The 22301-nt window shown below is 45.2% G+C and overlaps 2 protein-coding genes across 2 annotated transcripts; one reads left to right on the top strand and one right to left on the bottom strand.

Annotated features, from left to right (window-relative positions):
- The first annotated feature begins 550 nt into the window (after positions 1-550).
- Positions 551-4691, top strand: LOC134080448 (fibroblast growth factor 18-like). The gene is made up of 5 exons (XM_062536890.1): positions 551-1895; positions 2437-2476; positions 2673-2850; positions 3485-3591; positions 3893-4691. Exons 1-5 carry the CDS (start codon positions 1819-1821, stop codon positions 4163-4165), a joined length of 675 nt encoding a protein of 224 aa, XP_062392874.1. The 5' UTR covers positions 551-1818; the 3' UTR covers positions 4166-4691.
- Positions 4692-5011: 320 nt separating this feature from the next.
- On the bottom strand, positions 5012-22259 carry LOC134080447 (F-box and WD repeat domain-containing 11-B). The gene is made up of 13 exons (XM_062536889.1): positions 22158-22259; positions 19832-19894; positions 19068-19287; positions 15905-16091; positions 15211-15301; positions 13087-13224; positions 11621-11739; positions 10711-10960; positions 8581-8699; positions 7864-7974; positions 7442-7520; positions 7170-7334; positions 5012-7051 (listed from the first exon to the last, which is right to left on the bottom strand). Exons 1-12 carry the CDS (start codon positions 22194-22196, stop codon positions 7173-7175), a joined length of 1578 nt encoding a protein of 525 aa, XP_062392873.1. The 5' UTR covers positions 22197-22259; the 3' UTR covers positions 5012-7051; positions 7170-7172.
- Positions 22260-22301: the final 42 nt, after the last annotated feature.

Genomic DNA, 22301 nt, shown 5'->3' with positions numbered 1-22301 from the left:
AGAATGTGTTTTTTAGGATTTTTTTTCTCTCTCTCTTTTGAAAGCATTTGGCATGCATGTCTTCCTCTTATAATGTTGTGGATGGGTTGAGGCTTCCTCTAGACCAGGATGAAACCTTCACTGTGGAAACATTAAGAGGTTCATCTGAATGATGGTTCGGGCCATCATTCAAAAGTAAAATACTATGGCTGGTGTGTATGGTTAATAATGCGCCTGTCTCGCATGCTTTACTGGTAATTGTGGGGCAAAGTGGACTCTGAGTTATGTACATTCTTGTGAGGCGCCACCCTTTGGATTCATCAAATGTATCTTCCCTCTCTTGCCACTCCTCACCCTGTGTGTGTGTGTGTGTGTGTGTGTGTGTGTGTGTGTGTGTGTGTGTGTGTGTGTGTGTGTGTGTGTGTGTGTGTGTGTGCGCGCGCGCGCGCGCCCATGTGTATGAGAGAGAGGGGAAGAGTGTGTGTTTCTGAATGTCTGTGTGAGTGTATTTGAGCGAGAGAGAAAGAAATAGAGAGAAAGCGAGAGACAGAGCGAGAAAGAGAGAGACGGCGCTGGCGCACGGACCGGGTGTCTGCGGTTCTGTCGCGGTGAGGGAGCGGAGAACGGGCGAACATTTCTAAATCCCTTAGAAATGTTCGTTTTGGAAACATCTTTTGCTTACATACCACCCTCACGCGCTCCCCCTCCCTCTGCCATGGTCTAATATCGCCTCATTTCCCTTATAGCCTTTTCACATCCCGTGTGAGAGCTTGGGGTTAGTTATCCCAAAACATTTAAAGCCATCATGGTTCTCTGATTTGTAGACCATACGCAATACAAGTGAAGCGCAATGAAGATTTCCTGTCTACCTCGTCTGCTGAACAGTGTCAAAATTAACGAACTCTAACACTTCTTCATGTAAGAGCCACGTGTCGGACAGAACGCAGGCGACAGGTCTGACGAATAGTGATTTTTGAAGTGTCAGTGGTGGCACGGGATGTGTCCTTTCGCTTTGGATGTCTGCCTTGAAACACAACTGTGAACTTCTTTAACCTAATCAGGACTACTTACTGTTTCTTCATACGACCTTCCGTCGCTGCCCTAGATTGTCAGCTTAAGTTGGACAGTTTGCAGTTGAAGTTCTCCACTCTCACTTGCTCCGTTGTGGACCGGGAGGCTGTTACACGGACGTTTTGCCTTTCTGAACACCATGAATGATCGAGGTCAGAGGTACGTGAAGCAGACGAGTTCGTCACTACTACTCCAACCCACGAAGGTTTTTGAGTCTGCGTTGGCACCGTGTTACACCTAATGACAGGAAACATCACAAGACTGCCGCTGTAATTTCAGCCATAGGATGTCTTCCTGTGAACATGCTAAGACCTCAGTTTCAATCAGCTAAAATGCAGGAACTTTTTCTGTCTTCATGTGTTGTGCACGGAAATATGTCAGGAACGATGATTGCCTCAACTAATGTGGATGCATACTCCTGTGGTTAATTTCTAGAGGGTGTAACATCGTTATAGACCGTGGACTATCCTCTGAACATGGGATAAGCCTAAAATGTAGACTATTGTCAAGAGAATATGGTCAAGAAACACGTCTCACTCACTCGCATCGAGACAGCCATCTGAAGCAATACTTTGGCTCGGATTGACGGCGGCTGTTCACCTGTCGCTCCAAACCAGATTGGTTGAGGGGAGTAGTGTGCCAACAGCAACTGCCTTCGCTCGGAATACGTCTTGGGACACCACCGTCGCAGATGTTCTCGTGGGGTGACTAAAATGACTGGAGGTCACTTCATGCTCTGAGAAGAATACGGACAAATACGGAAATTGTATGACTTTCATGATAGCTGGACAGGGCAAACTCATGTCTCAAGCGATGCGGTCCCTGCTCTCGGCGCTGCTCCTAATGTAAGTTACTGTTACAAATGACAAAGTGTATCACTGTCAGTCTGACGATACGGGGGGACTCATAGTTACAGTATGACGCCTTTGAAGAGTTAAGTGATTTGAGATGCATAGAGATGAGCCTCTGTTTTGGGTTTGACATTGACTGACGCAGTGTCCTCCAACCATACCTGGCATTTAAAGAGTGACAACAATGTTTTTCATGTTCTCTCTTCATCTTCCCCGTCCATCTCCCTTCAGGCATTACTTGGCTGTATTTCAGTCCTTGACTTTACTTGGACTATATATATTCTTTGTAATGTTTGTACTTTTTCATTAAGCTACAAAAGTTCATTCAGTTCAACCTTAGATGGTTAATGGAAGAAGAACAATATTTATATATACATAACATTACCTGAGAATAACAGCAGACAACATGAATGTTCTCATGCTGTAGGTCAAAAACAAGCACTTACAAAACGTAGCAAGCATTTAGTGTCATAAATGTGTCTGAAGGGCAGTAATATACAGACTGTCATAACTCATCCCATGTTTTCTCTCTTAGATGTTTCCAGACTTTATTGGTAGTTTGCAGCCCTCTTCAGGTAAGCAGGTGTGAGGGGATACAGTAGTCTTAACATGTGCACACATGGGCTGGCAGGAGCATTGGGAGACATTTTGATTGACTTTGATATGTTATTGATATGCTTTCCCACTAACTTGGGCCTAAAGACAACAACAACAAAAAAAAACACCTCAAAGTGACAGTTGGTGTCTTTGTCTATATACCACCTCTCCCAGGTGCTTGCCATTGACAACTTCAACTTCAGCGTGCACGTGGAGAATCAGACACGTCTGCGGGATGCCATGAGCCGAACGTACCACAGACTCTACCAGCTGTACAGTAGGACCAGCGGCAAACACGTCCAGGTTCTGGGGAAGAGGATCAGTGCCAGCGGAGACGACGGGGACAAATATGGTAAGCCTGCCTCAGCCACCTGCGTAAGAGGAGAACACAGTCTCACTCGACCGCATGCAAGTAGGCAAGAAAAGAACCGAGACTAAAAGTATTCGGGAAAATGCCAGTAGCTAAAAATAAACACAACCGCCACAAGTCCACTAATAAAACTGAAACAAGCTGTTAAATGAGGTGCCATTAAAACTAATGGTGATGGTGAATATAAAGGGCTTGAGTGAATTTCTTTCTCCCTCTGTAAGACTAGAAGAAGGGGGGGAAATCCTGATTAGAGAAGGATGAAGTGGTACAAAAGGCTTTTAAATATGAGACAATACTTCCATCAATCATTTTATTGATTTTCCATCTGCCCCGCAACACACAGGGTAATATTGATCTCTTTATTGATCTAGCTTGACCCCTACGCTGCACGGGGTCACATATATTATCCAAAGGGGCTTCAGACAGAGCTAATGTCAGTCATTCTTCACAGAACTTGAGAGGCCTAACTAACAGCCGCTTAAAGGGCTCCTTCATTTCACAACCAAAGCGCATTATGGTGCCCACAGCCACTTACCAGTTGCCCCATTTAAAAATCTCCCCTTCTTTCCTTCTATCCCATCATCTCTCTGCCTTCTTCTCGCTCTCTCTTTACAAGCCCAGCTCATTGTGGAAGTAAACACCTTTGGGAGTCAAGTCAAAATCCGTGGGAAGGAGACCAACTTCTACCTGTGCATGAACCGCAGAGGGAAGCTGATTGGCAAGGCAAGTCCTAGTAAAGTTTCCCCGGGCTCCCCTTAAAGGGCTCTGCCCAGCCAGATGTTACATAAGCTATGTGTCTCATAGGAGGAACTGGGAAACAGATACCTCTGTGTGGTATCCTTTGATATTTAAAGAGAGAAAAGTTAAGAGGCATGGTGATTACTTAATTACAAGTTGACAAAGTGTTAATTAAACCCCTTTTATTGTTATGCTAAAGTTGTGGCTTTTTACATGGCTATATTTGAATTGAGCTTTTCCTGGTTCACAATTATTTCTGATTAAAACAGTTTGCCTTCCATTGTAGCGAGCCAGAAATCTCAGCGAGGACTGTGTCTTCATCGAGAAGATTCTGGAAAACAATTACACAGCACTGATGTCGGCGCGGTACAGCGGCTGGTACGTGGGCTTCACCAAGAAGGGGAGACCTCGCCGAGGCCCCCAGACGCTGCCCAACCAGCAGGACGTGCACTTCATGAAACGCCCTCCGCCGGGGCAGGACCCACCGGACTCGGTCACCTGCCGCTTCACCACGGTCAACAAGAGGGCCAAGACAGATCAGGAGACAAGGCCCAGCTAGAGGGCTTCCGTTACATCCACGAGACTGAAACTTTGTTTCTGGGCAAGCGGATGCAATATATTAATAAAATGACTGTAACCGAGATGGATGTGGCAGACTCCTGCAGCTTCTGGACTTTCATCAGTGATTGACTTCTTATTTTCGCACTGCAGACGAAGACCCACTGTGTCTGCTACCACCTTTTCCAAGACAAAGACCCCCAGGACCACAAGTTGATGATGCAGCTTGGGAGAACTTTCTGATCGGTTAACTGCTTCTTGTCTGGGACATATACACTCTCTGTAGGCACTTAACTGATATCTATGACCACTGAGTACCCTTGGCATACACTCCTTTATTTTGTTCACCAATCATCAGTTGTAGATCACCAATACGGTTTTATAGAAAGTAAGTAACTATATCTGATCACAAATATTTACCCTCAAGTTTGAGCCTACTGACCCACAGCACGTCTTAGAAATGTTTAAGGCGCCTCAGTCGAATGATCAAAAACTGACACTTATTTGGACAACTGAGGAAAAGGGAGGGGGGGGGGGGGGGGGATCAAGGAGTAGCACTGTACTGGTGCAGACGGCAACTACATTACCCAGTTGTACATACGGAGCAAAAATACTAACACTCAGTTTAATGTAGAATTATGGATGCGTGTCGACATGTGGATACAATGTTCACCCTTATCCACTTAACTGTGGCCTCTGTTGATACCGGTTATATTCTAAAGACACAGGACCTTTGAGTTCTCTATTGGAAGACGACATGCTGCTGTCATACAGTAACGCACCCAAGTCAAACCCTATACACCATCTCTTGTGAGAAAATAAATGAAATATGATTGATTGTAATCAGTACTGTTAATAAAATTATTTATTTCATCAATGATATGTGGAGGTTAACCACTGTTTGTGTTTGTAGCATCTCTCTACCTTGAGCCGTTTAAAAGGAGGGAACTACAGGCATTTTTGAAAACATTTTCAAACATTTCAGCACCACCTAGTGGTCACACAGTGTAAAAGGATTGTGATTCACCCTTTCAAATGTCTTCAAATGTCCATGAATCACATAGACTTCACTAGTATGTTGTAAAGAATACTAGTAATCCATTAAATCTACTATATTTACATAAATTAGTTACTACTTATGATTGTACATGGGCGTGTAGAACATATGCATTTGTAGAAAGCGTTGTGTTAGTAAGTGAGCCTGGGAAGACCTGAGGGAGGACGAAGCACAGAAAGACAGAAAAGAAGAGAGGAAGAGAGAGGACAGAGAAAAGGGCTTAGGCAGTCTGGCCTAAAGTCGTCTGCAACACTGTTGATCACCCTCTTAAGGCCCCAACATTCTATCGGCTGAATGACTTCGACCCACTCCACCCTTACGACATACACACACAGACACACTCACACTCACACACACACCAGTGAGAACATCGTGCATGCCAAATGCTCACCCCAGACAGAGGCTAGCGTGCGCACACACACACACACACACACGGCCATACGCATACACTCACACAACTGACTTCTACAAGTGTTTTAACACTCCTTCACAGTCAAGATCTTTATTATTATTAATAATAATGTGTTTTTTTTTCTTAAAAAAAATCATTTCAATATACAACACAATTTTAGACAAGACAACTCTGTTTTACAACTAAATTCAGCTCATTTATAGGTCATTCGAAACCTAGACAAGCAGACTGCAAAAATGGGACAAGACAGGAAGGTCAAAGAATAGAGATAGAGCAGGCGAGAGAAGAGAAGAGAAGAGAAGAGAAGAGAAGAGGAGAGTAGAGTAGAGTAGAGTGACACTGTAGAAGTCTGAAAGGGGGACAGAATTACAATTATTAGAGTACGATATGACAAAGAAAGCAAAAAATTAAAATTTCCCAAATAAAAATAAAAAAAGAAAACAAGTCAAAGAATAAAAAAAGTAAGAAAGACCAAAAAAAAAATAGGGGGGCACTAGCACACACTACTGTCCAATCGTCCATTCATGCAGTAAAGTCCATATGGAAGACCCCCTCCCTCCTCCATGTCTTCCACCATTTTTTTTTCTGTTTCATCATATTTTTTTCTCTTCTGTCAGGAAAAAAAAACCTCTGGCAAGAAAACAAAGCAAAAAAAACAAAACAAAAAAAAAAACAATCAAACAAATAAAAGCAAAACAGATCCACTGAAAAATGTCTTTTGGGCCATACAAGGGGGGCGGGACTGGGAGCTCTGTCACTCAGTCTGGTTGTCGGACGCGAAGGGGAGGAGCTCCCATGCCCTTCCACACCTTCCTCCTCCTCCTCTCTGTGGCGTCTCTCGTTCGAGAGGAGCAGGCCATTTAGTCTGTCCATCCGTCCATCCATCTACCCATCCATCCATCCATCCCTCCATCTCTTCCACTCCTCCACTGGTGGGGAAACGTCTGAGCTCAGGGACAGGATGGGTGCGTGTCGAGTGGGGGTAAAGGGGCTCTGTGGGCGGAGGTGCACTGCGCGGCTCCCTGGGTGGAGGAGGAGGAGGAGTAGGGTGGAAGATGGAGGATGGAGACGTGGAGAGGAGGCGAGAGGAGAGGAGTGGAGTGGAGTGGAGGAGACGAGAGGGGAGAGAGTTCTTTTCCTCGACTTCAGATCCTGGCATACTGACACAGAGGCTCGGTCGTCAGGACAAACCCCACGCATTCGCACGAGCAGATTCACACACACACACACATACACACTCTCTCTCTCTCTCACACACACACACACACACACAGTTACACACATACATACACACACCCTCTCACACATACATAACCTCTCACACACTCTCAGACACGCACATACACATTCACACACACACATACACATTCTCACACACACGAACACACATTCATACAGTGACCGTAAGTGGGCCTGCCCTGTATCAAAAAAAAAGGACAAGAACATAATTAATATTAATTGTTTACACTTTTAAACAGGATGTCCATGTGTCATACATCTGTATGCAAACAAGACCTCCAATAGATGTACACATACCTGCTATCTAGAGATGTATGTATACGTGCGGGAGGGCGATCGCCCTTCATTTTGTCCATTGGTTGACACATTGAGGAAGTCCCATATGAGAATAGTGTCGTCATGGGAACTGCTGATGATCTGGAACTCGTCAAACTGGAGCCTGAAGACTCGACCGGAGTGCTCCTGAGGAACAGAAAAGACCGGTCAGAACACTACCCCCCATCTCTCTCGTCGCCATGACCACCGTACGCTTCCTCCCGTCCCGTCGGGGGTTCTGCGGCTTTACTCACCACTAGTGTGCGCAGACACAGCGTGCTGGCCGGAGCGCGGGGGTCCAGGGCGGCCTGCAGGTCCCATACTTTAATTTTACTGGAGAAAAGGCAAACGTAAAAAAAACGTCTCATTACACGTCCGAAATGCAAAAAAACTGTTTCATGTAAAGATGACTGATGATAATGAATATCAGAGCTGAGAATAGTTACGAGGGAAATAATCTGTTAAGTTGTATACAAAATACATGATATGCGGATAGACTTCTTTTCTTGCTTTGGTTTGTTACACTAAGGTCTGTTATTGTAAGTGATCAAGACAGATTTATGATTTTGATTATGATTAAACCAAACTGACTATGATGAGAAAATATCCTCCATTAGGACTACACAAGTGGTTCAGACTGAAACAAACTCAGGGGAAACAAGAAGGCCTTTCGCACCCGTCATACGCTCCGCTAACAATCCGCTTGTTGTCGAACCGTATGCACCGGACCAGCTCCTCGTGGCCCTCCAGAACTCGCAAACATGCACCACACTCAATATCCCACAACCTGTGAAAGCACAAACAGGACAAGATATGAGCAGTGTGCGTAAAACAGGAGGGGAAAAATAAACATCCTCTGCTCTTTCCATGAGCGGCAACTTTCCCCCCTCACATGAAAACGGCATGCATATGAAATACAGATGAAAGCATCCTGGAATATTGGTCCGCTACGGTAATTAGAATTATATTTCAGCAAATTAATTGGTAAAGACTTTAATGGCTCCAGGCCCTAAGAACACACAAGCAAACAGCATTTGTACAAAATGTGATTTCCAATACATGGGGCACAGTGCTCACACGTCCAGCACTCCCTCAGGATTTTAACAAGTGGTGGAAAAATAACTGAAAGGTTCATGTTCATAGGCCCAGTGCTGGATGGGGGCCATGAAGAACACCAGGCAGAGAAAAGAGCTTTGGCAATTTTGACTATAGCGGTTTTGAGGTGAGATTTTTTTTTTTTTTTTCTCAAAGACCCCACATGTTGTAACAGTCAGTTGTAACAAATAAAAGCACACCCAATCCAATTCATTTCAAAGCAATGCAATGCCATGCTTGAGCTCCTGATCTCAAGTCAGATATGTGATGGGCAGATGTCCAACGAGAGAGAACGCACCTGATAGTGTTGTCAGACGAGCCGCTGACCACCAGCCTGTCCCGGTACTGGAGGCAGGCGATGCCCCGCTTGTGCCCGTTCAGCGTGCGCACAAACTCACACGTACTGGTGCTCCACACCTGCAGAGGACACAGCAGCACAACAAGACATCAGCGCTGGACAGAACAGAGAAGAATCAAACAAACAAACAAACAAACAAACAAACAAACAAACAAACAAACAAACAAACAAACAAACAAACAAACTCTGATCGGAGAACATGGAGTACACATCTGATGGCTGTTCGGTCATGAGGTCAGAGAAAACAGCAGCACAAGACATCAGACATGAGAGCTGGACAGAACAGAGAACAATCAAACAAACAAACAAACAAACAAACAAACAAACAAACTCGGATGGGAGAACACAGAGAACACATCTGATGGCTGGTTGGTCATGAGGTCAGTCATGTACATAGTGACTGGGTCCCCTAAATCAACAATGACCCCACAGGCACCACAAAATTCAACTCAAAACCAGAGCGTCTTGTCATTTATGAGTGACAAGGGTACTCTTGGGTCTTCTGGGAAAATCCTGTAGTGCTCTTACGGTTCTAGCCACTGTTTCTCCTGGCCTGAGGGGAAGGTGGCTTAGAACCAGTTTCCCTCTCCAGACACACAGACACACACACACACACGCACACACACAGTTGAGTGCATGCCCTGCCTGCCCTCCCTCATCATTCGCGGAATGTTTTTAGAGGGCCGTCGAACAGAGCTGCAGGAGACAGCTCTGGAGAGAGAGTTTTCTCCCCCACCCACCCTCCTTCCCTGCCTCCCTCCCTCCCTCCTCTTTTCTTTTTCTCCCCCACCCCCCCAACTCCTGCTTCTCTTGCGGAATGCTTTGGCCTTTCTCCCAAGGCGATGGGTGGGCTCGCGAGGGTCTCTTTGTTCCTGGAATCCCGGCTGCCCACAAATCCAGCGTCTGGAAGGGAGCAGCGAGGGCCAGGGCGGGTGCGCGGCGGAGCCGGGCCCAAGGCGAGGTGAGCGGAGGGGCCACGCCAAAACTTGGCTGGCGGCTGCGGCAGAGGCAGCGGAGGCAGCGGCGGCAGCGCGCCTGTCGGGACTGGAGTCTGGACGAGCAGGGCCCCAGCCCAGAGCAGAGAGCTGCGCACCTGCGCCCTCTGGTGGACAACGAAAGCACTGCTGAAACTGGGCACCGGCACTACGGTGCTGTGATATAGCCTCAACGGTTTCAACGGTTACAATTCTTTGGAACTTCAGATGTGGGGAGTGTGTGGGTGCTGTGGTATTGGGTCAACGGTTCAAAAGGTTACAATTCTTTGGAACTTCAGATGTGGGGAGTGTGTGGGTGCCTCTTTCCGTGTAACGTCCCTGAGTGTTTTGCTTTGTTCGGTGTCCTCTGTTTACCGACTCTGTTTCAGAACATCCTGACTCCTACACAAGGACATGACCAGGACATGCTGGATTCGTGCCACACATTGCGCTCTTCTTTTTGGACCACAAACTACGGTATACTCCAAGTTCTCCTAGCATATATATATATCGGAAGCGTCAATAACTAAGTGGTTGACACAACTTTCTACAATTCTTCTAGTCAAAAAATAGCAATGCTTTCAATGACTCATTTCAAACACAATGGTTGCGCACTGACTGAATTTGTCATTCTAACGAGAATACACACTCAGTTCAACTCAGCAGCTTCCCAGCCATCTAACTTAGTATCACTTTAACTACAGATAAGACCACAGACACACACAGGGTCCCTCATCCTGAAGACAATCTTCTCAACCCTGAGCTGAGCATATCAGCAAGCACTCTATAAATCCCACAACCAGGTAGGCGCTACCAGACTTAATCTGAATGATCATTTCCAGACAGTCCTGATCACATGCACACATATAGATACATGCACATGCACACACTCACTCTATACAACCACATACAACCACCATCTAAACATACATCCATTCACAACCATCATCTAAACACATACCCCTAATATACATCCATAATATACAACACACAGGCACATTTGCATTTAAACCAAAACCGAACCAATGTAACATTTCCGTGCGTGTACCATGAATAACCCTCAAAACGACCTCCCTCGTCCCAGCTCCCAACTGACCTTGATGGTGCGGTCGCCCGAGGCGGACACGATGTACTTGTCGTCGAAGTCGACCACGTTGACGGCGGCGCGGTGGCCCACCAGCACGCGGCGCAGGCTGATGTCGGTGGGCGAGGCCATGTCCCACACGGCGATGGAGCGGTCCTTCGAGCACGTCACCATCAGGCCGTTGCAGAAGCGCAGGTGGAGCACCGCCTCGTTGTGGTGGATGAGCGTGTTGAGCACCTCGCCCGAGTTCACGTCCCACACCCTGAAGGCAAAAGGGCAGGTGGAACGGTCATTAGCATTTCAGTTGAGCACTAACATAATAGCCTGGCTAACGCTAATGGCCGGGTTTCCCAGATTCGTTAAGGAAGCTCTTAGTGCTAAGAACTTCTTAGGAGCGTTCTTAGAATGTTATTAGAGCGCTCCTAAGAAGTTCTTAGCACTTAAGAGCTTCTTAACGAGTCTGGGAAACCCAGTCAATGTCAACATGCATATGGAGCAAGCGCTAGCTGTAATAGCAACAACATCAATCATTGGTTATTCAAAGAAGATTGACAGAGCATTAAGCTCTTTTATAGAAATGCCCTTAGTTCACAGTCGCACATACACAACTAAACAACACATGGTGCACATGTTGGATTTAGATCAGGCGACAGACTGTCTAGAGGTAAATTACTGATCTGGTGGGGCATGATAAACACAGAGCTATTATACCACTCAGACCAGTGCTGAATAATGAAGTGGTACATACCAATGAAGTAAGTGACTCACAAGTGATGAGTCATTTTATCACACTTAGCAGATCATTATTAATATTAATACTTATGCTGTAGAGGACAGGATGGATGGATGGATGGGTAGGAGAAGGAAGGGAGAGGGAGGGGGAGGGGGTACATTAAGAAATGAAGAGAAGACGGCTCCATACCTGACAGTGGAGTCCGAGGAACCCGTGACGATGACCCGTTCGTCGTACTGCAGGCAGAGCACAGAGCCGGTGTGTCCCGTCAGGATCTTCAGACACTCCAGGCTCTGTTTATCCCAGATCTGCACCACAACACACACACACACACCAGATCAGAAACATATTGGCCCAGTTCTTGAAAATGGTTAACTTGTTAAAATAGTTCTTCATGGACAAGTTCAAATGGAAATAACTGCAAGCGGCGATGAGATGACTGGACCTCCGGTTCCACTAGCTGTGATGTTTTGTCATCCAACAATTCACTCACATGGGGTGGGTGTGTGTCAAATTGAATTTCACAAGATTTAGACATTTTGAAGAACTTCTTTCAGGGTGGCTGGGAGTAGTAAAAAGAATTGGGCAAAACGAAAGCATCTTAGAAGGCGGAGTTTTATACAATTATTTGATTCGGACATTGATGCTTTGCTGCCACCGAATGCTTCTTTTTCCATTTGGGACACAGCCATAGACTTTTCACATGCAGATAGAATGTGCTCATCAAGATGTACCAATCATGCTGCACCGATGTATGTATGCTAGACCATGTGTGTAAGTATGTGCCAATGTGTGTTTTAATATGTCTGGTCAACCTGTGTGTGTGTGTGTGTGTGTGTGTGTGTGTGTGTATGCATGTTTTTTTCTGTGTGCGAGTATGTGTGCCTGTGGTGAGCCCATGCATCTGCGCATTTGTGTGTTGACTACATTTTAGTTCTAGTTTTGTCCGTGCTGCTCAATAAAATCCATTGTTTATCGAAAGCTTATGAGTTCAAGATGTCAACACTAGTATGCAGGGTCAAGTGACACGTGTCTGCGCACTCACGTTAGTATCAGAGCTCGGACCACTTATGAGCTTAAATACATGTACTAGTGTCAAAACAGTGCCTGAACCGGTACTTTATAATGTCTAGAATGGCACTGTTACTAGTCAGTATAGTAAATTCAAAATGACATTGTCAATATCTGAAAAAGATTTTCATTTTTGATAACTGATAATATCATAACAAGTAACAACATTTTCTTTTCACAGAAGTTGTGGATTTGAAATTGAAAGCCAAATACACATGAATAGCAAAAATTAGGGAATTTTCCCATTGTGAATATCTAAAATGCCAATTGAGGATAGAGGGCTGTGGATGCCTGAAACGTTTTATCTAATGGAAAACATGACCATATGAAGATCAGCTATTAAATGTTAAAACTGCTGCGTACGTCACATCTAGTTTTCGCCCATGGGAACCACTTCAGAAAAGGCAGAGCTTTAAACAAACACTAGGGTTTTGCATCTCCATCGCTCCGGCCCTCCTTGTGAACGTGCCAAGTCACAAATAGGCCTTGATGCAACGAGAGAACATAACTCTGCCTTCTTTCCACACACCCCACAGATGCCCAGATAGGGAGCTTTGGCCAAGACCTCCCACACACACACACACCTTGATGGAGTTGTCTCGCAGGCCGCTGATGATTTTGTCGTCGTCGTACTGCAGGCAGTAAACGCCCTTGCTGTTCTCCGAGCGACACTGAATCCTTTGCAGGTTGTGCCGCCCACACCGCCAGTTGGCCTCGATAGTCTGAGCAAGAGAGGGAGAAAGAGAAAGAGAGAGAGAGAGAGAGAGAGAGAAAGGGAAAGAGAAAGAGAGAGATGAATGTGTGGACAAGGCAGAAAGAATAAGTCTGATACAAAAATGAGGCTCCACAAATCTTCCAGACAAAGAGCGCTACACCATTTTCCATCTGACTTTGCAATTTGGCTAGTGAGCGGCTTACTGCGACACCATCCTGATGTCTTTCCCCCTGCACGGTGTCAGAAACTACTTTAAGTTAATGGGTGGTGTGGCTATTCCCCTCACTAACACTTTGCCTCACTGATGTAAGCCCTGCCACACAGTCCCCCCCCCTCCCCCCCTCCCTCCAGCCTGTAGCCATGATGACTAATACCCCAATCTCCTCCTGCCCAGCCACCACCTGCTCCACAGGGCTCACTCCATCCATCCCTCCCATGCAGCCACAGCCACACGCAGTGGGAGACAAGAGTGGACTCAGACATGGCACACTGCACTAATGGAGCCTCAATAAATAATTCCAGACTTAAAAATCAGTCATACCCTTCAATTCCAGCTGCAGCCTGGTTACTTGCATACCCGTGCGTACATTTAAACTAGTTCTCCCTTTCAGAGTAAAGCAGGAGCGCCCCAGCCTGAGGATCACTCTCCACTGATGCAGCTCTCCTGACCACCACCATCTCACCTGAATTCTCCACCCACAGCTCCCCTGACCATCACCATCTCACCTGAATTCTCCACTGATGCAGCTCTCCTGACAATCACCACCATCTCACCTGAATCTCCACCCACAGCTCTCCTGACAATCACCACCATCTCACCTGAATTCTCCACTGATGCAGCTCTCCTGACAATCACCACCATCTCACCTGAATCTCCACCCACAGCTCTCCTGACAATCACCACCATCTCACCTGAATTCTCCACTGATGCAGCTCTCCTGACAATCACCACCATCTCACCTGAATTCTCCACCCACTGCTCCCCTGACAATCACCACCATCTCACCTGAATTCTCCACCCACTGCTCTCCTAATCACCACCATCTCACCTGAATTCTCCACCCGCTGCTCTCCTGACAATCACCACCATCTCACCTGAATTCTCCACCCACTGCTCTCCTGACAATCACCACCATCTCACCTGAATTCTCCACCCACAGCTCCCCTGACCATCACCATCTCACCTGAATTCTCCACTGATGCAGCTCTCCTGACAATCACCACCATCTCACCTGAATTCTCCACCCACAGCTCCCCTGACCACCACCATCTCACCTGAATTCTCCACCCACAGCTCTCCTGACAATCACCACCATCTCACCTGAATTCTCCACCCACTGCTCCCCTGACAATCACCACCATCTCACCTGAATTCTCCACCCACTGCTCTCCTAATCACCACCATCTCACCTGAATTCTCCACCCACAGGTCTCCTGACAATCACCACCATCTCACCTGAATTCTCCACCTGCTGCTCTCCTGACAATCACCACCATCTCACCTGAATTCTCCAACCACTGCTCTCCTGACAATCACCTCCATGTCACCTGAATTCTCCACCCGCTGCATTCTGCTGAGCACAGGTTAGTCCTCTCTCATCCATAGACAGACACAGACTGTCAAGCTAAGAAAAGCTCTAGATTCTGTATGTGTGGTCATCAGTTTTTTCCCTGCGACCAACAATTGTGCATTACAGTCTGTTGACGGCACACACCAGCACTTCTGTATCCTTTCTCTACCAATTCCTATTTTTGATGCTTCATCTTTTTCTGCGCCGTTTCATCTCTCTCAAGCCCAGAAAGAATTTCGCCAGGTCAGACACTCCACAGAGCGGAGCCTGGGCTTTGAGTAAACATTCGGTCTCGCAGCGCAGGGTCCCGCCGAACCCAGACATAAATCATCCTTATTTACTGCAGAGCTGATGTGCGCCTGTCTTTGTCCGACTGTTTTAATCTCACTTAACAGAGCCAGGCTCGGCACTGCGGCACTCACCTCGATGTCTTGGATTATTTTGGGATACAGGGAGCGGTAGTAGGAATTTGGCGGAACTTCTGTCGTTCGGTTCTTGAATAAGTACTTCTCCCTGGTGGATTCAAAGGTGTCGGAGATTAGTTTTCATATTTTCAGCTACATCTCTGGGTTATGTTTCGGGAACAATGATCGGTGCAAGTAAACAATTCTGAAACTTTTACAGACAACCACAATTCATACGTAATACATAATTCATAAACATTTGCAGAAGAAATCTTCTAATGTGACAGACAATCTAGCAGCTATTGCTCATAGCAACTTCCATTCTTCACTTAGTTACTTCCCATACAGATTTTCAGGCGCATACACATAAGCTAGGTTTGAAAAGTTCACTCATTCATTCACTATATAGATATAGTGTTTGCTGTACAGGGGACTATCTAGGGGACAAGTGGATCTGTGTGACTGGAGTGGCGATTATCAATTTGAAACATTACTGCCACATATTCATGCTCCAGATGTTTTGGTAAAAGACAGGCTCATGCCCGTGGGGACCCAGGTTTGAGTCTGACCTGCGGTCATTTCCCGATCCCACCCCATCACTCTCTCCAACTTGTTTCCTGTCTCACTCTTCACTGTCCTATGAATAAAGGCAAAAAAAGCCCAAAAAATACTTTAAAAAAAAAAGAAGAAAAACAGGGGGCACTGAACTCACCACTGGTGCCTCTCCGACAGGCCCTTCCAGAGGGGGTCGGTGCGGACCATGCGTTCAATCAGCTTCTTCCACAGCATGCCCTCGGAGATGACTCGCTGCCACTCCTTACACACCAGCTCGGCCGAGCACAGCGAGCGCGCGTCCAGGAACGACAGGATGTTCTCCGCTATGTGGTCCAGACCCTGAGCTAAAGGGGGGGTGGGGGGGGGGGGGGGGGGAGAGAGCAGGGGGTTCAGTATGTACAGTAATTACCCGCATATAAGCCGCATTGTGTATAAGCCGCAGGACAGTGTTTTATGCAAGTTAAAAGAAATAAAACCATATTAATACCATATTAACTGTCCCCGTGCATTAACCTCATAGCTGAAGACATTTTAGAAAATCAATGTGCAAGCCGCGGCTAATAGTCGGGATAAGTATGTATGGAGGTTTGGTTTTTGAATGGGTCGCGAGGTCCAGTGGCCACATCAGATCAGACCCAGTCAGAACAAGTCGTAAGCACAGTTTCAGCTAAGGCATTGTAGCTAAACATGGGACATGGCTTCAAAGGGAGATGATAAAAAAGATAAATACATTTTTGATAACTTGAATGTTACAGATACAAATAAGAATTGGTCGTGGTTCAATGGCCATCTCTCGATTTTCTCTCTCTAAGAAACAAAGACTGCATTAAGGGGGTTCAGTGTCAATCAGCAGACTAGTGTTGCACTGATACTACAAAAGTATCGTAATACCCTGAAATTAGAAACGTCACAATACCCAAGATATTAGTATCCGTACTTTTAAGAATGACAGTGTTGTTTTGCAGGAAGATACATATTTTATGTCAGCATACATAAAGCATGCTTCTAGTGCTTCTAAATAGCCTATGTGTCTTTTCTCCTCGCACAAACACACACACACACACATTTCAACCTGTCACTGTCATGTGATAAGTACAGCGAGACATGGCTACTAGTTTATTATATCATTAATATTATTCATGTTAAGTTGATTTGCTGACTTACACCTCTCAAGTTTGTGTTGATAACCTTCATAGGCTATGGAGTTAAGTTCATTTTGGCCTACTATTGGGGTTAATGACATTTCAGAAATAGGCTACGCAACCAATTGACAAAACTCCCATCTGGAGAGCGCTCTTTCTAGCTAACTATCCCTTTAGGTCATGTCATGCATGTCATCTGTGTAGTGCTCACCAAAATTAACATTACAAGACACTGATCTCTTCAATGATCCCGGAAAGATTCTCTTTGACTTTTTGAACATTTGTTGTATCCAATGACATAGAAAACATAATGCATAATTGCATCCACACATCTTCACTATGAATATTAAAATTACTAAATATTTTAGCCATTAGTAATTATGCAGATCATGAAATAGTCAAAATGATTAACCAAATATATAACGTTTATATGAATTGTGTGTAGTTCGAAGATCGAGCAAAGTCTAGGACCGCCACTAGTGTGAATGATCACATAATATTCAATATTACTGGTGGTATCAAGATGGTGAGGGACCCTTCAATCAAATTCAATTTAGAAAAGTATCTAAATTCTTCACTTGGCATCGGTATCGAAACAATAACTTTGATATCATGTAACACTACAGCAGACACTTGACTATTCTCCACAACACTGGCGTGGGAGTCTGAAACAGCCAGACAGAGGCCGACATGGTGTCACTATCACCAGTCATATCGAGACGGACACGGCAGCTAGAATACCAACGGCAGCCATCTGAGGAGCAGACAGGACACGTCTGTGAGAGACAGGTCATTATTGGCCCTGGGCACAGTGAATCCTACTTTTAAGCCCCTCGAAAAAAGAAAAGATGGATTGAATAAAACAGACAGAGAGACAGGGTCATAAAAAGGGCTCTGTACTTATGGGATTTCTGGTGACAACATTTTAAACTATGCTCGCAATTCAATAATGCTGTCATATGTAGAAAAGTAATAAACTTTTTTAAGTAACTGAATTAATTTCCAGAGTCAACAAAACGTTAACAGGATGTGGATACTGTCTGAGCGAATGAGTCATTTCATTGATCAATCCGATACATAGATGAGCAATCCTTCCTTCTCTTACGCAATGCTGCCACTAAATGTATTCAATCTGTCTGAAATAAAAAAGTTCTCTCCATAATCACATCTGATAATCCTGTTTCCATCTGTTTAACCACTCAAAAATATCCTCCACCCTCTGGCCCAAAAGAATAACAATCTGGGTGTGTCCCTGTCAACATGCACAGAGAAAGAGGGTCTCACTCAACACAAGGGCAGAGGCAGCTCCATAATGTTACAGTCAAAGTATACAGATCACCTTAAAAACTCCCAATACGTCACCGCAGCACAAACTAAACTGACAGAAGCGCGACTGTGTGGAGACTGGATACAGACACACCAATGTAAACCTCATCGACATAATTACACCACCAAGATTTTGACACTGCAGCTGTTAGATCACACCCTCCAACCAGATCCATCTAAAGCCAGTACTGAAGATTACAGACTGTGGATTGGGATGGGCTAGATAACCCAAACTGTTCACCCTAAAGTGAATTTGGTCCACTAGTGGGTTCTGTTGTACAAACAAAGCATCTCAAACATATATCAGGTGCCAAGGGAGCTGTGTATAATGACCAAACTGGTCAGTTGAGGAAAAAAACTGAGCTAAAAGGAACCCTATGGACTATGAGCAAGGATCAACCACCTTTGGACTGACATGGTGGCAAATCTATATAAATGTTATACAGGCTATGAAATGTCAAGCACACACGTTCCTGTCATCTTCTACATATTTAAATAAATATTCAAATGCAGACAAATGTTTAAATGCAGACAAATGTTTTTTAAGGAGGGTGGATAGATTGACAATATTAACCAAATTAAATTATCCTTCCTCACTTCAGCCTGAAAAAATTCCATATCAGTGCATGACTTGCCACTATGCACACAGGTCACCGACATTCAATTGGCAGTTCACTCTCACAGCATAAACAGACACTCAAATGATACATGAACTGAACCAAATAAAAACCCTAACCAACTCCAACTTTACTGAATGAACCACACTGTATTCACATAACAAGGCCTGGTCCTACACGAAGGAGGTAGCAACGAATGAGAGACTCAGTGTTGTCCTGATATCAGCACACGTACCTGGCAGTACTGTGATGAAATCCCTTTGGAGCATGGGCTTGAGGTAGGAGTTGATGTGGCCGTGCTGGTAGTGGCACATGCGCGAGATAAGGTGCTCCACAAACTCCACCTGGTCCGCTTCGGACCACTGGTCGAACAGCTGTATGCAGACGTCCTTCTCCTTCTGGTAGTTACCCTCCGATGGCCTTTTCCGTGAGCCCGTCATGGGACCGTTGGTGATCTGAAATCAAATCAAATAATGCATCAGAAAGTCATGCTCATGTATCAGCCCATACAAATGAAAGCTGGGAAAGGCTGAAAGGCAAATCAATGACATTCATGGCGAGAACTAAAAAAGAAATTCAGCTTCAAGCAATCAATACCAAAAAATGTGTTAAGAAATCAATAATGGGTTTCGAAAATCAATTAGACCTCTTTTCGTATGCAAGCATGGCATTAGCCTATCAAGACACTGGGTGGGGTCCAATAAGCAGCCGTGTATGCCAAATGAACGGGAAAAAGAGCAACATTTCACCACTGGCCAACTTAATGCATCAACAATAAATAGTACCTATGATGGGAAGGGAAACCACCTAAACCCATAACAGAAAAATATGACATCCTTTCCAGTAGCTTAGCTTCTTAGGATTTCCAATTATGTTTGCTGGTTCTGGAGGAACCAGCACACATTATAGCCAAAAGAGGCAGTGAATAGAAATGGCAGTTTTGCTCTCAAGCCCAGAGAAATAATGTAATTCAGCAAATAAATAAGGTAGCTCACTCACCTTGAACACTGTGGTTGTCTTGGGGGAGAGATCCCCTGTCTGTGACTCCATGACGGAGGTGTTCTTTGGGGGAAAAGGGGGGGGGGGGGGGCAAAGACAGGTAGACATCAAAGAACATCTGTGAATGCTGATCATGAAAATAGGCAAGCAAGCAACTGACACTGTGGTCATACTAAACATGCACAAGTTGCCCAGGCCTGCATTTCTTGTGTATATACAACAACCATTATGGTACCAGCGTGAGAATGAGGGGCTTTTTTTTAGGGATAACGGGCTGCGTTTTAAGTTCAAGCAACCTTTTAGGAACACAGGAGCTTCCAGAAGCATACAAATCGAGCTTTGCTAACTGCATGATGTCAGTAAAAGGAATACAAACGCTAAAGTCTTCTTTAAACCCCCTGTCTGTTAGAGCAGGGGTAACCGCACACAGTTTCCATCATTTGCAGCTCCAGGCAGCTTACATTGGACTCTAATGGCATATCCAATCTTAGCTTGTCTTCCCACATCCCTGTTTATAATCAGAATAACCCCATGACAAATTAAACACAAATATAGCACAAGAGACTGCACAAATAAAGGATACCGACAACTTGGGGCAAGCGGGAGCTGGCAACAGGCGCAGCTGCTGTGCTGAGGGTGCCACTTCCAGACCCTTTTATAGGGTACAGCAGGTGTTAGGGCCCGACTTTGCTCAACTCCGGGGACTGTTTAGACTATGCATGTTCAGGCCGACCCATCAGCTACAGAATCCGAAACGAATGCACTGTCTCACTCAGGCAATAGTCAAAATACATTTCGTGCTCTTGAAATGTCGCCACACCTTGAAAAGGTTGCGGTCAAATTCATCGTAAATCCTTTGACTGTATCCATAGCAATACAAAGGTATGGTCACCTGGACGCCGGTGCAACAACTGATATACAGCCATCACAAGTTATCGGATGTCAAAATTGCATGGAAAAGGAAGATAGGAATTGCCTAGGACAAGCTTGCAGAGCCTAATTTGCGATTAATCTACTTAACATTTTAACATCACCGTCATGACAATAGTCCACACTGCACAAATACGAAATCCTGCATGCCCAAGCATGAGTAAATAGTGATGACAGTCTTCATGTGAACCAACACTAAAATGGCTTGCATTTCATTGTAACGTAGCAGCTAGCAGATACCTACGGTAAGTACCATCCAAGTACTACGATTTAAAACATGAAATTCTATGATTCCACGCTACAAAAAGCTGCAAACTTATCACTAACGTTACTGTGAGCTGGTTTCAGACGATACTGTTACCCCTACTGGACCATCTGCGGAGTATTTTTGATCAGTAAAAGCAACCTACCACATAATACTGTAATCAAAGCAATGGACGGGGCAACTAATGTTACTGTATGCACTGATATGAACGTTACTTAGCTGTCGTTAGCTAGCTAGCTACATTAAATTATGAAAGTACACAGGACCCCCCAACTACATAATCATCTTGTATCAGAATTAACGTTACATTGATACTGCAAATGATTATGACATCGCTGCTGTGCCCATATCGAAAAGGTGCCGGTAGCTAAAGAGTTAGCATAGCTAGCTACATTCAGGTTAGCCAGCTAATTTATCTAGCTAGCAAGGTAGCTATAGCTAGCAAGAAAATTACTTCCTTCTACGCAGCTTGAAACGCCTCTCACCTCGACTATGACAGCCGACTGGGCTGGGTTTCGCCGGGGTATTAATCAAGATCCATAGTATTACGCTTAATTGAGCGCTTGCGATATTTAAAATCCCGATTAAAGTAATGTCATCTGGACATCGTCCACCGTCACCATTTCACCGCGGGTCTAGGTAGGCTAATGGCGCAGAGGCACCGCAGTGAGACCCACTTAGCTAGCGAACGTTAGCTCGGTATCTTGATAGCTAGCGTTAGTCAACACCGACGGCTAAAAAACGACTTGCTACCATAATCAACAGTGTTAATATAATACGTATACCTTCCTCATCTCGGTCTCAAATGACTGAGAAAGCTGTTATACAATCCACACGAAAACCACCGGGAGGGAACAGAACGGATTAAGAGACAATTTAACTGATGCACATTTCGCTTGCTAGCTAGCTAATCTACCCAGTTAGCTACCTAGCTAGCTGATATCAGGCCCTCCCTATCAAAGTAGGTAGCTAGCTGGCTATTTGTCTCCCAGCTCACCCCTCCTTTTTCCTCCCCCTCTGTCGATCTTCTCCCACTACATTCGATCAGAATTTCCTAAAGCCGGCTATATCGGCTCCAATTCAGAACAGATACTCAAATGGGAAGACAATCTAAATCAATTCTACACTTACCATAAGCTCCACGGTTTTGTCCTCCATCTCCGGCTCCATACTGTTGTTCCCCGAAACTCGCAGCAAAAAATGGAAACCCAGCCCTGCGTCGGCGGCCTGCAGCAGCTGAGACTACGTCAGAACACAAGAGGCGGAGGGGGAGGG

Source organism: Sardina pilchardus, chromosome 5 (assembly GCF_963854185.1).
Source record: "Sardina pilchardus chromosome 5, fSarPil1.1, whole genome shotgun sequence".
NCBI lineage: Eukaryota > Metazoa > Chordata > Actinopteri > Clupeiformes > Clupeidae > Sardina > Sardina pilchardus.
This window is presented reverse-complemented; position numbering and strand designations above follow the sequence as displayed.

Excerpts from the sequence above, each read along its gene's own strand:
- LOC134080448 (XM_062536890.1), top strand. The coding sequence starts at position 1,819 with ATGACTTTCATGATAGCTGGACAGGGCAAACTCATGTCTCAAGCGATG. Across the intron at positions 2,477-2,672 it reads TAGTTTGCAGCCCTCTTCAG|GTGCTTGCCATTGACAACTT; the intron begins GTAAGCAGGTGT and ends CACCTCTCCCAG. Across the intron at positions 3,592-3,892 it reads GAGGGAAGCTGATTGGCAAG|CGAGCCAGAAATCTCAGCGA; the intron begins GCAAGTCCTAGT and ends CTTCCATTGTAG.
- LOC134080447 (XM_062536889.1), bottom strand. The coding sequence starts at position 22,196 with ATGGAGCCGGAGATGGAGGACAAAACCGTGGAGCTTATG. Across the intron at positions 19,288-19,831 it reads AGACAACCACAGTGTTCAAG|ATCACCAACGGTCCCATGAC; the intron begins GTGAGTGAGCTA and ends ATTTGATTTCAG. Across the intron at positions 15,302-15,904 it reads CTGTCGGAGAGGCACCAGTG|GGAGAAGTACTTATTCAAGA; the intron begins GTGAGTTCAGTG and ends TGAATCCACCAG.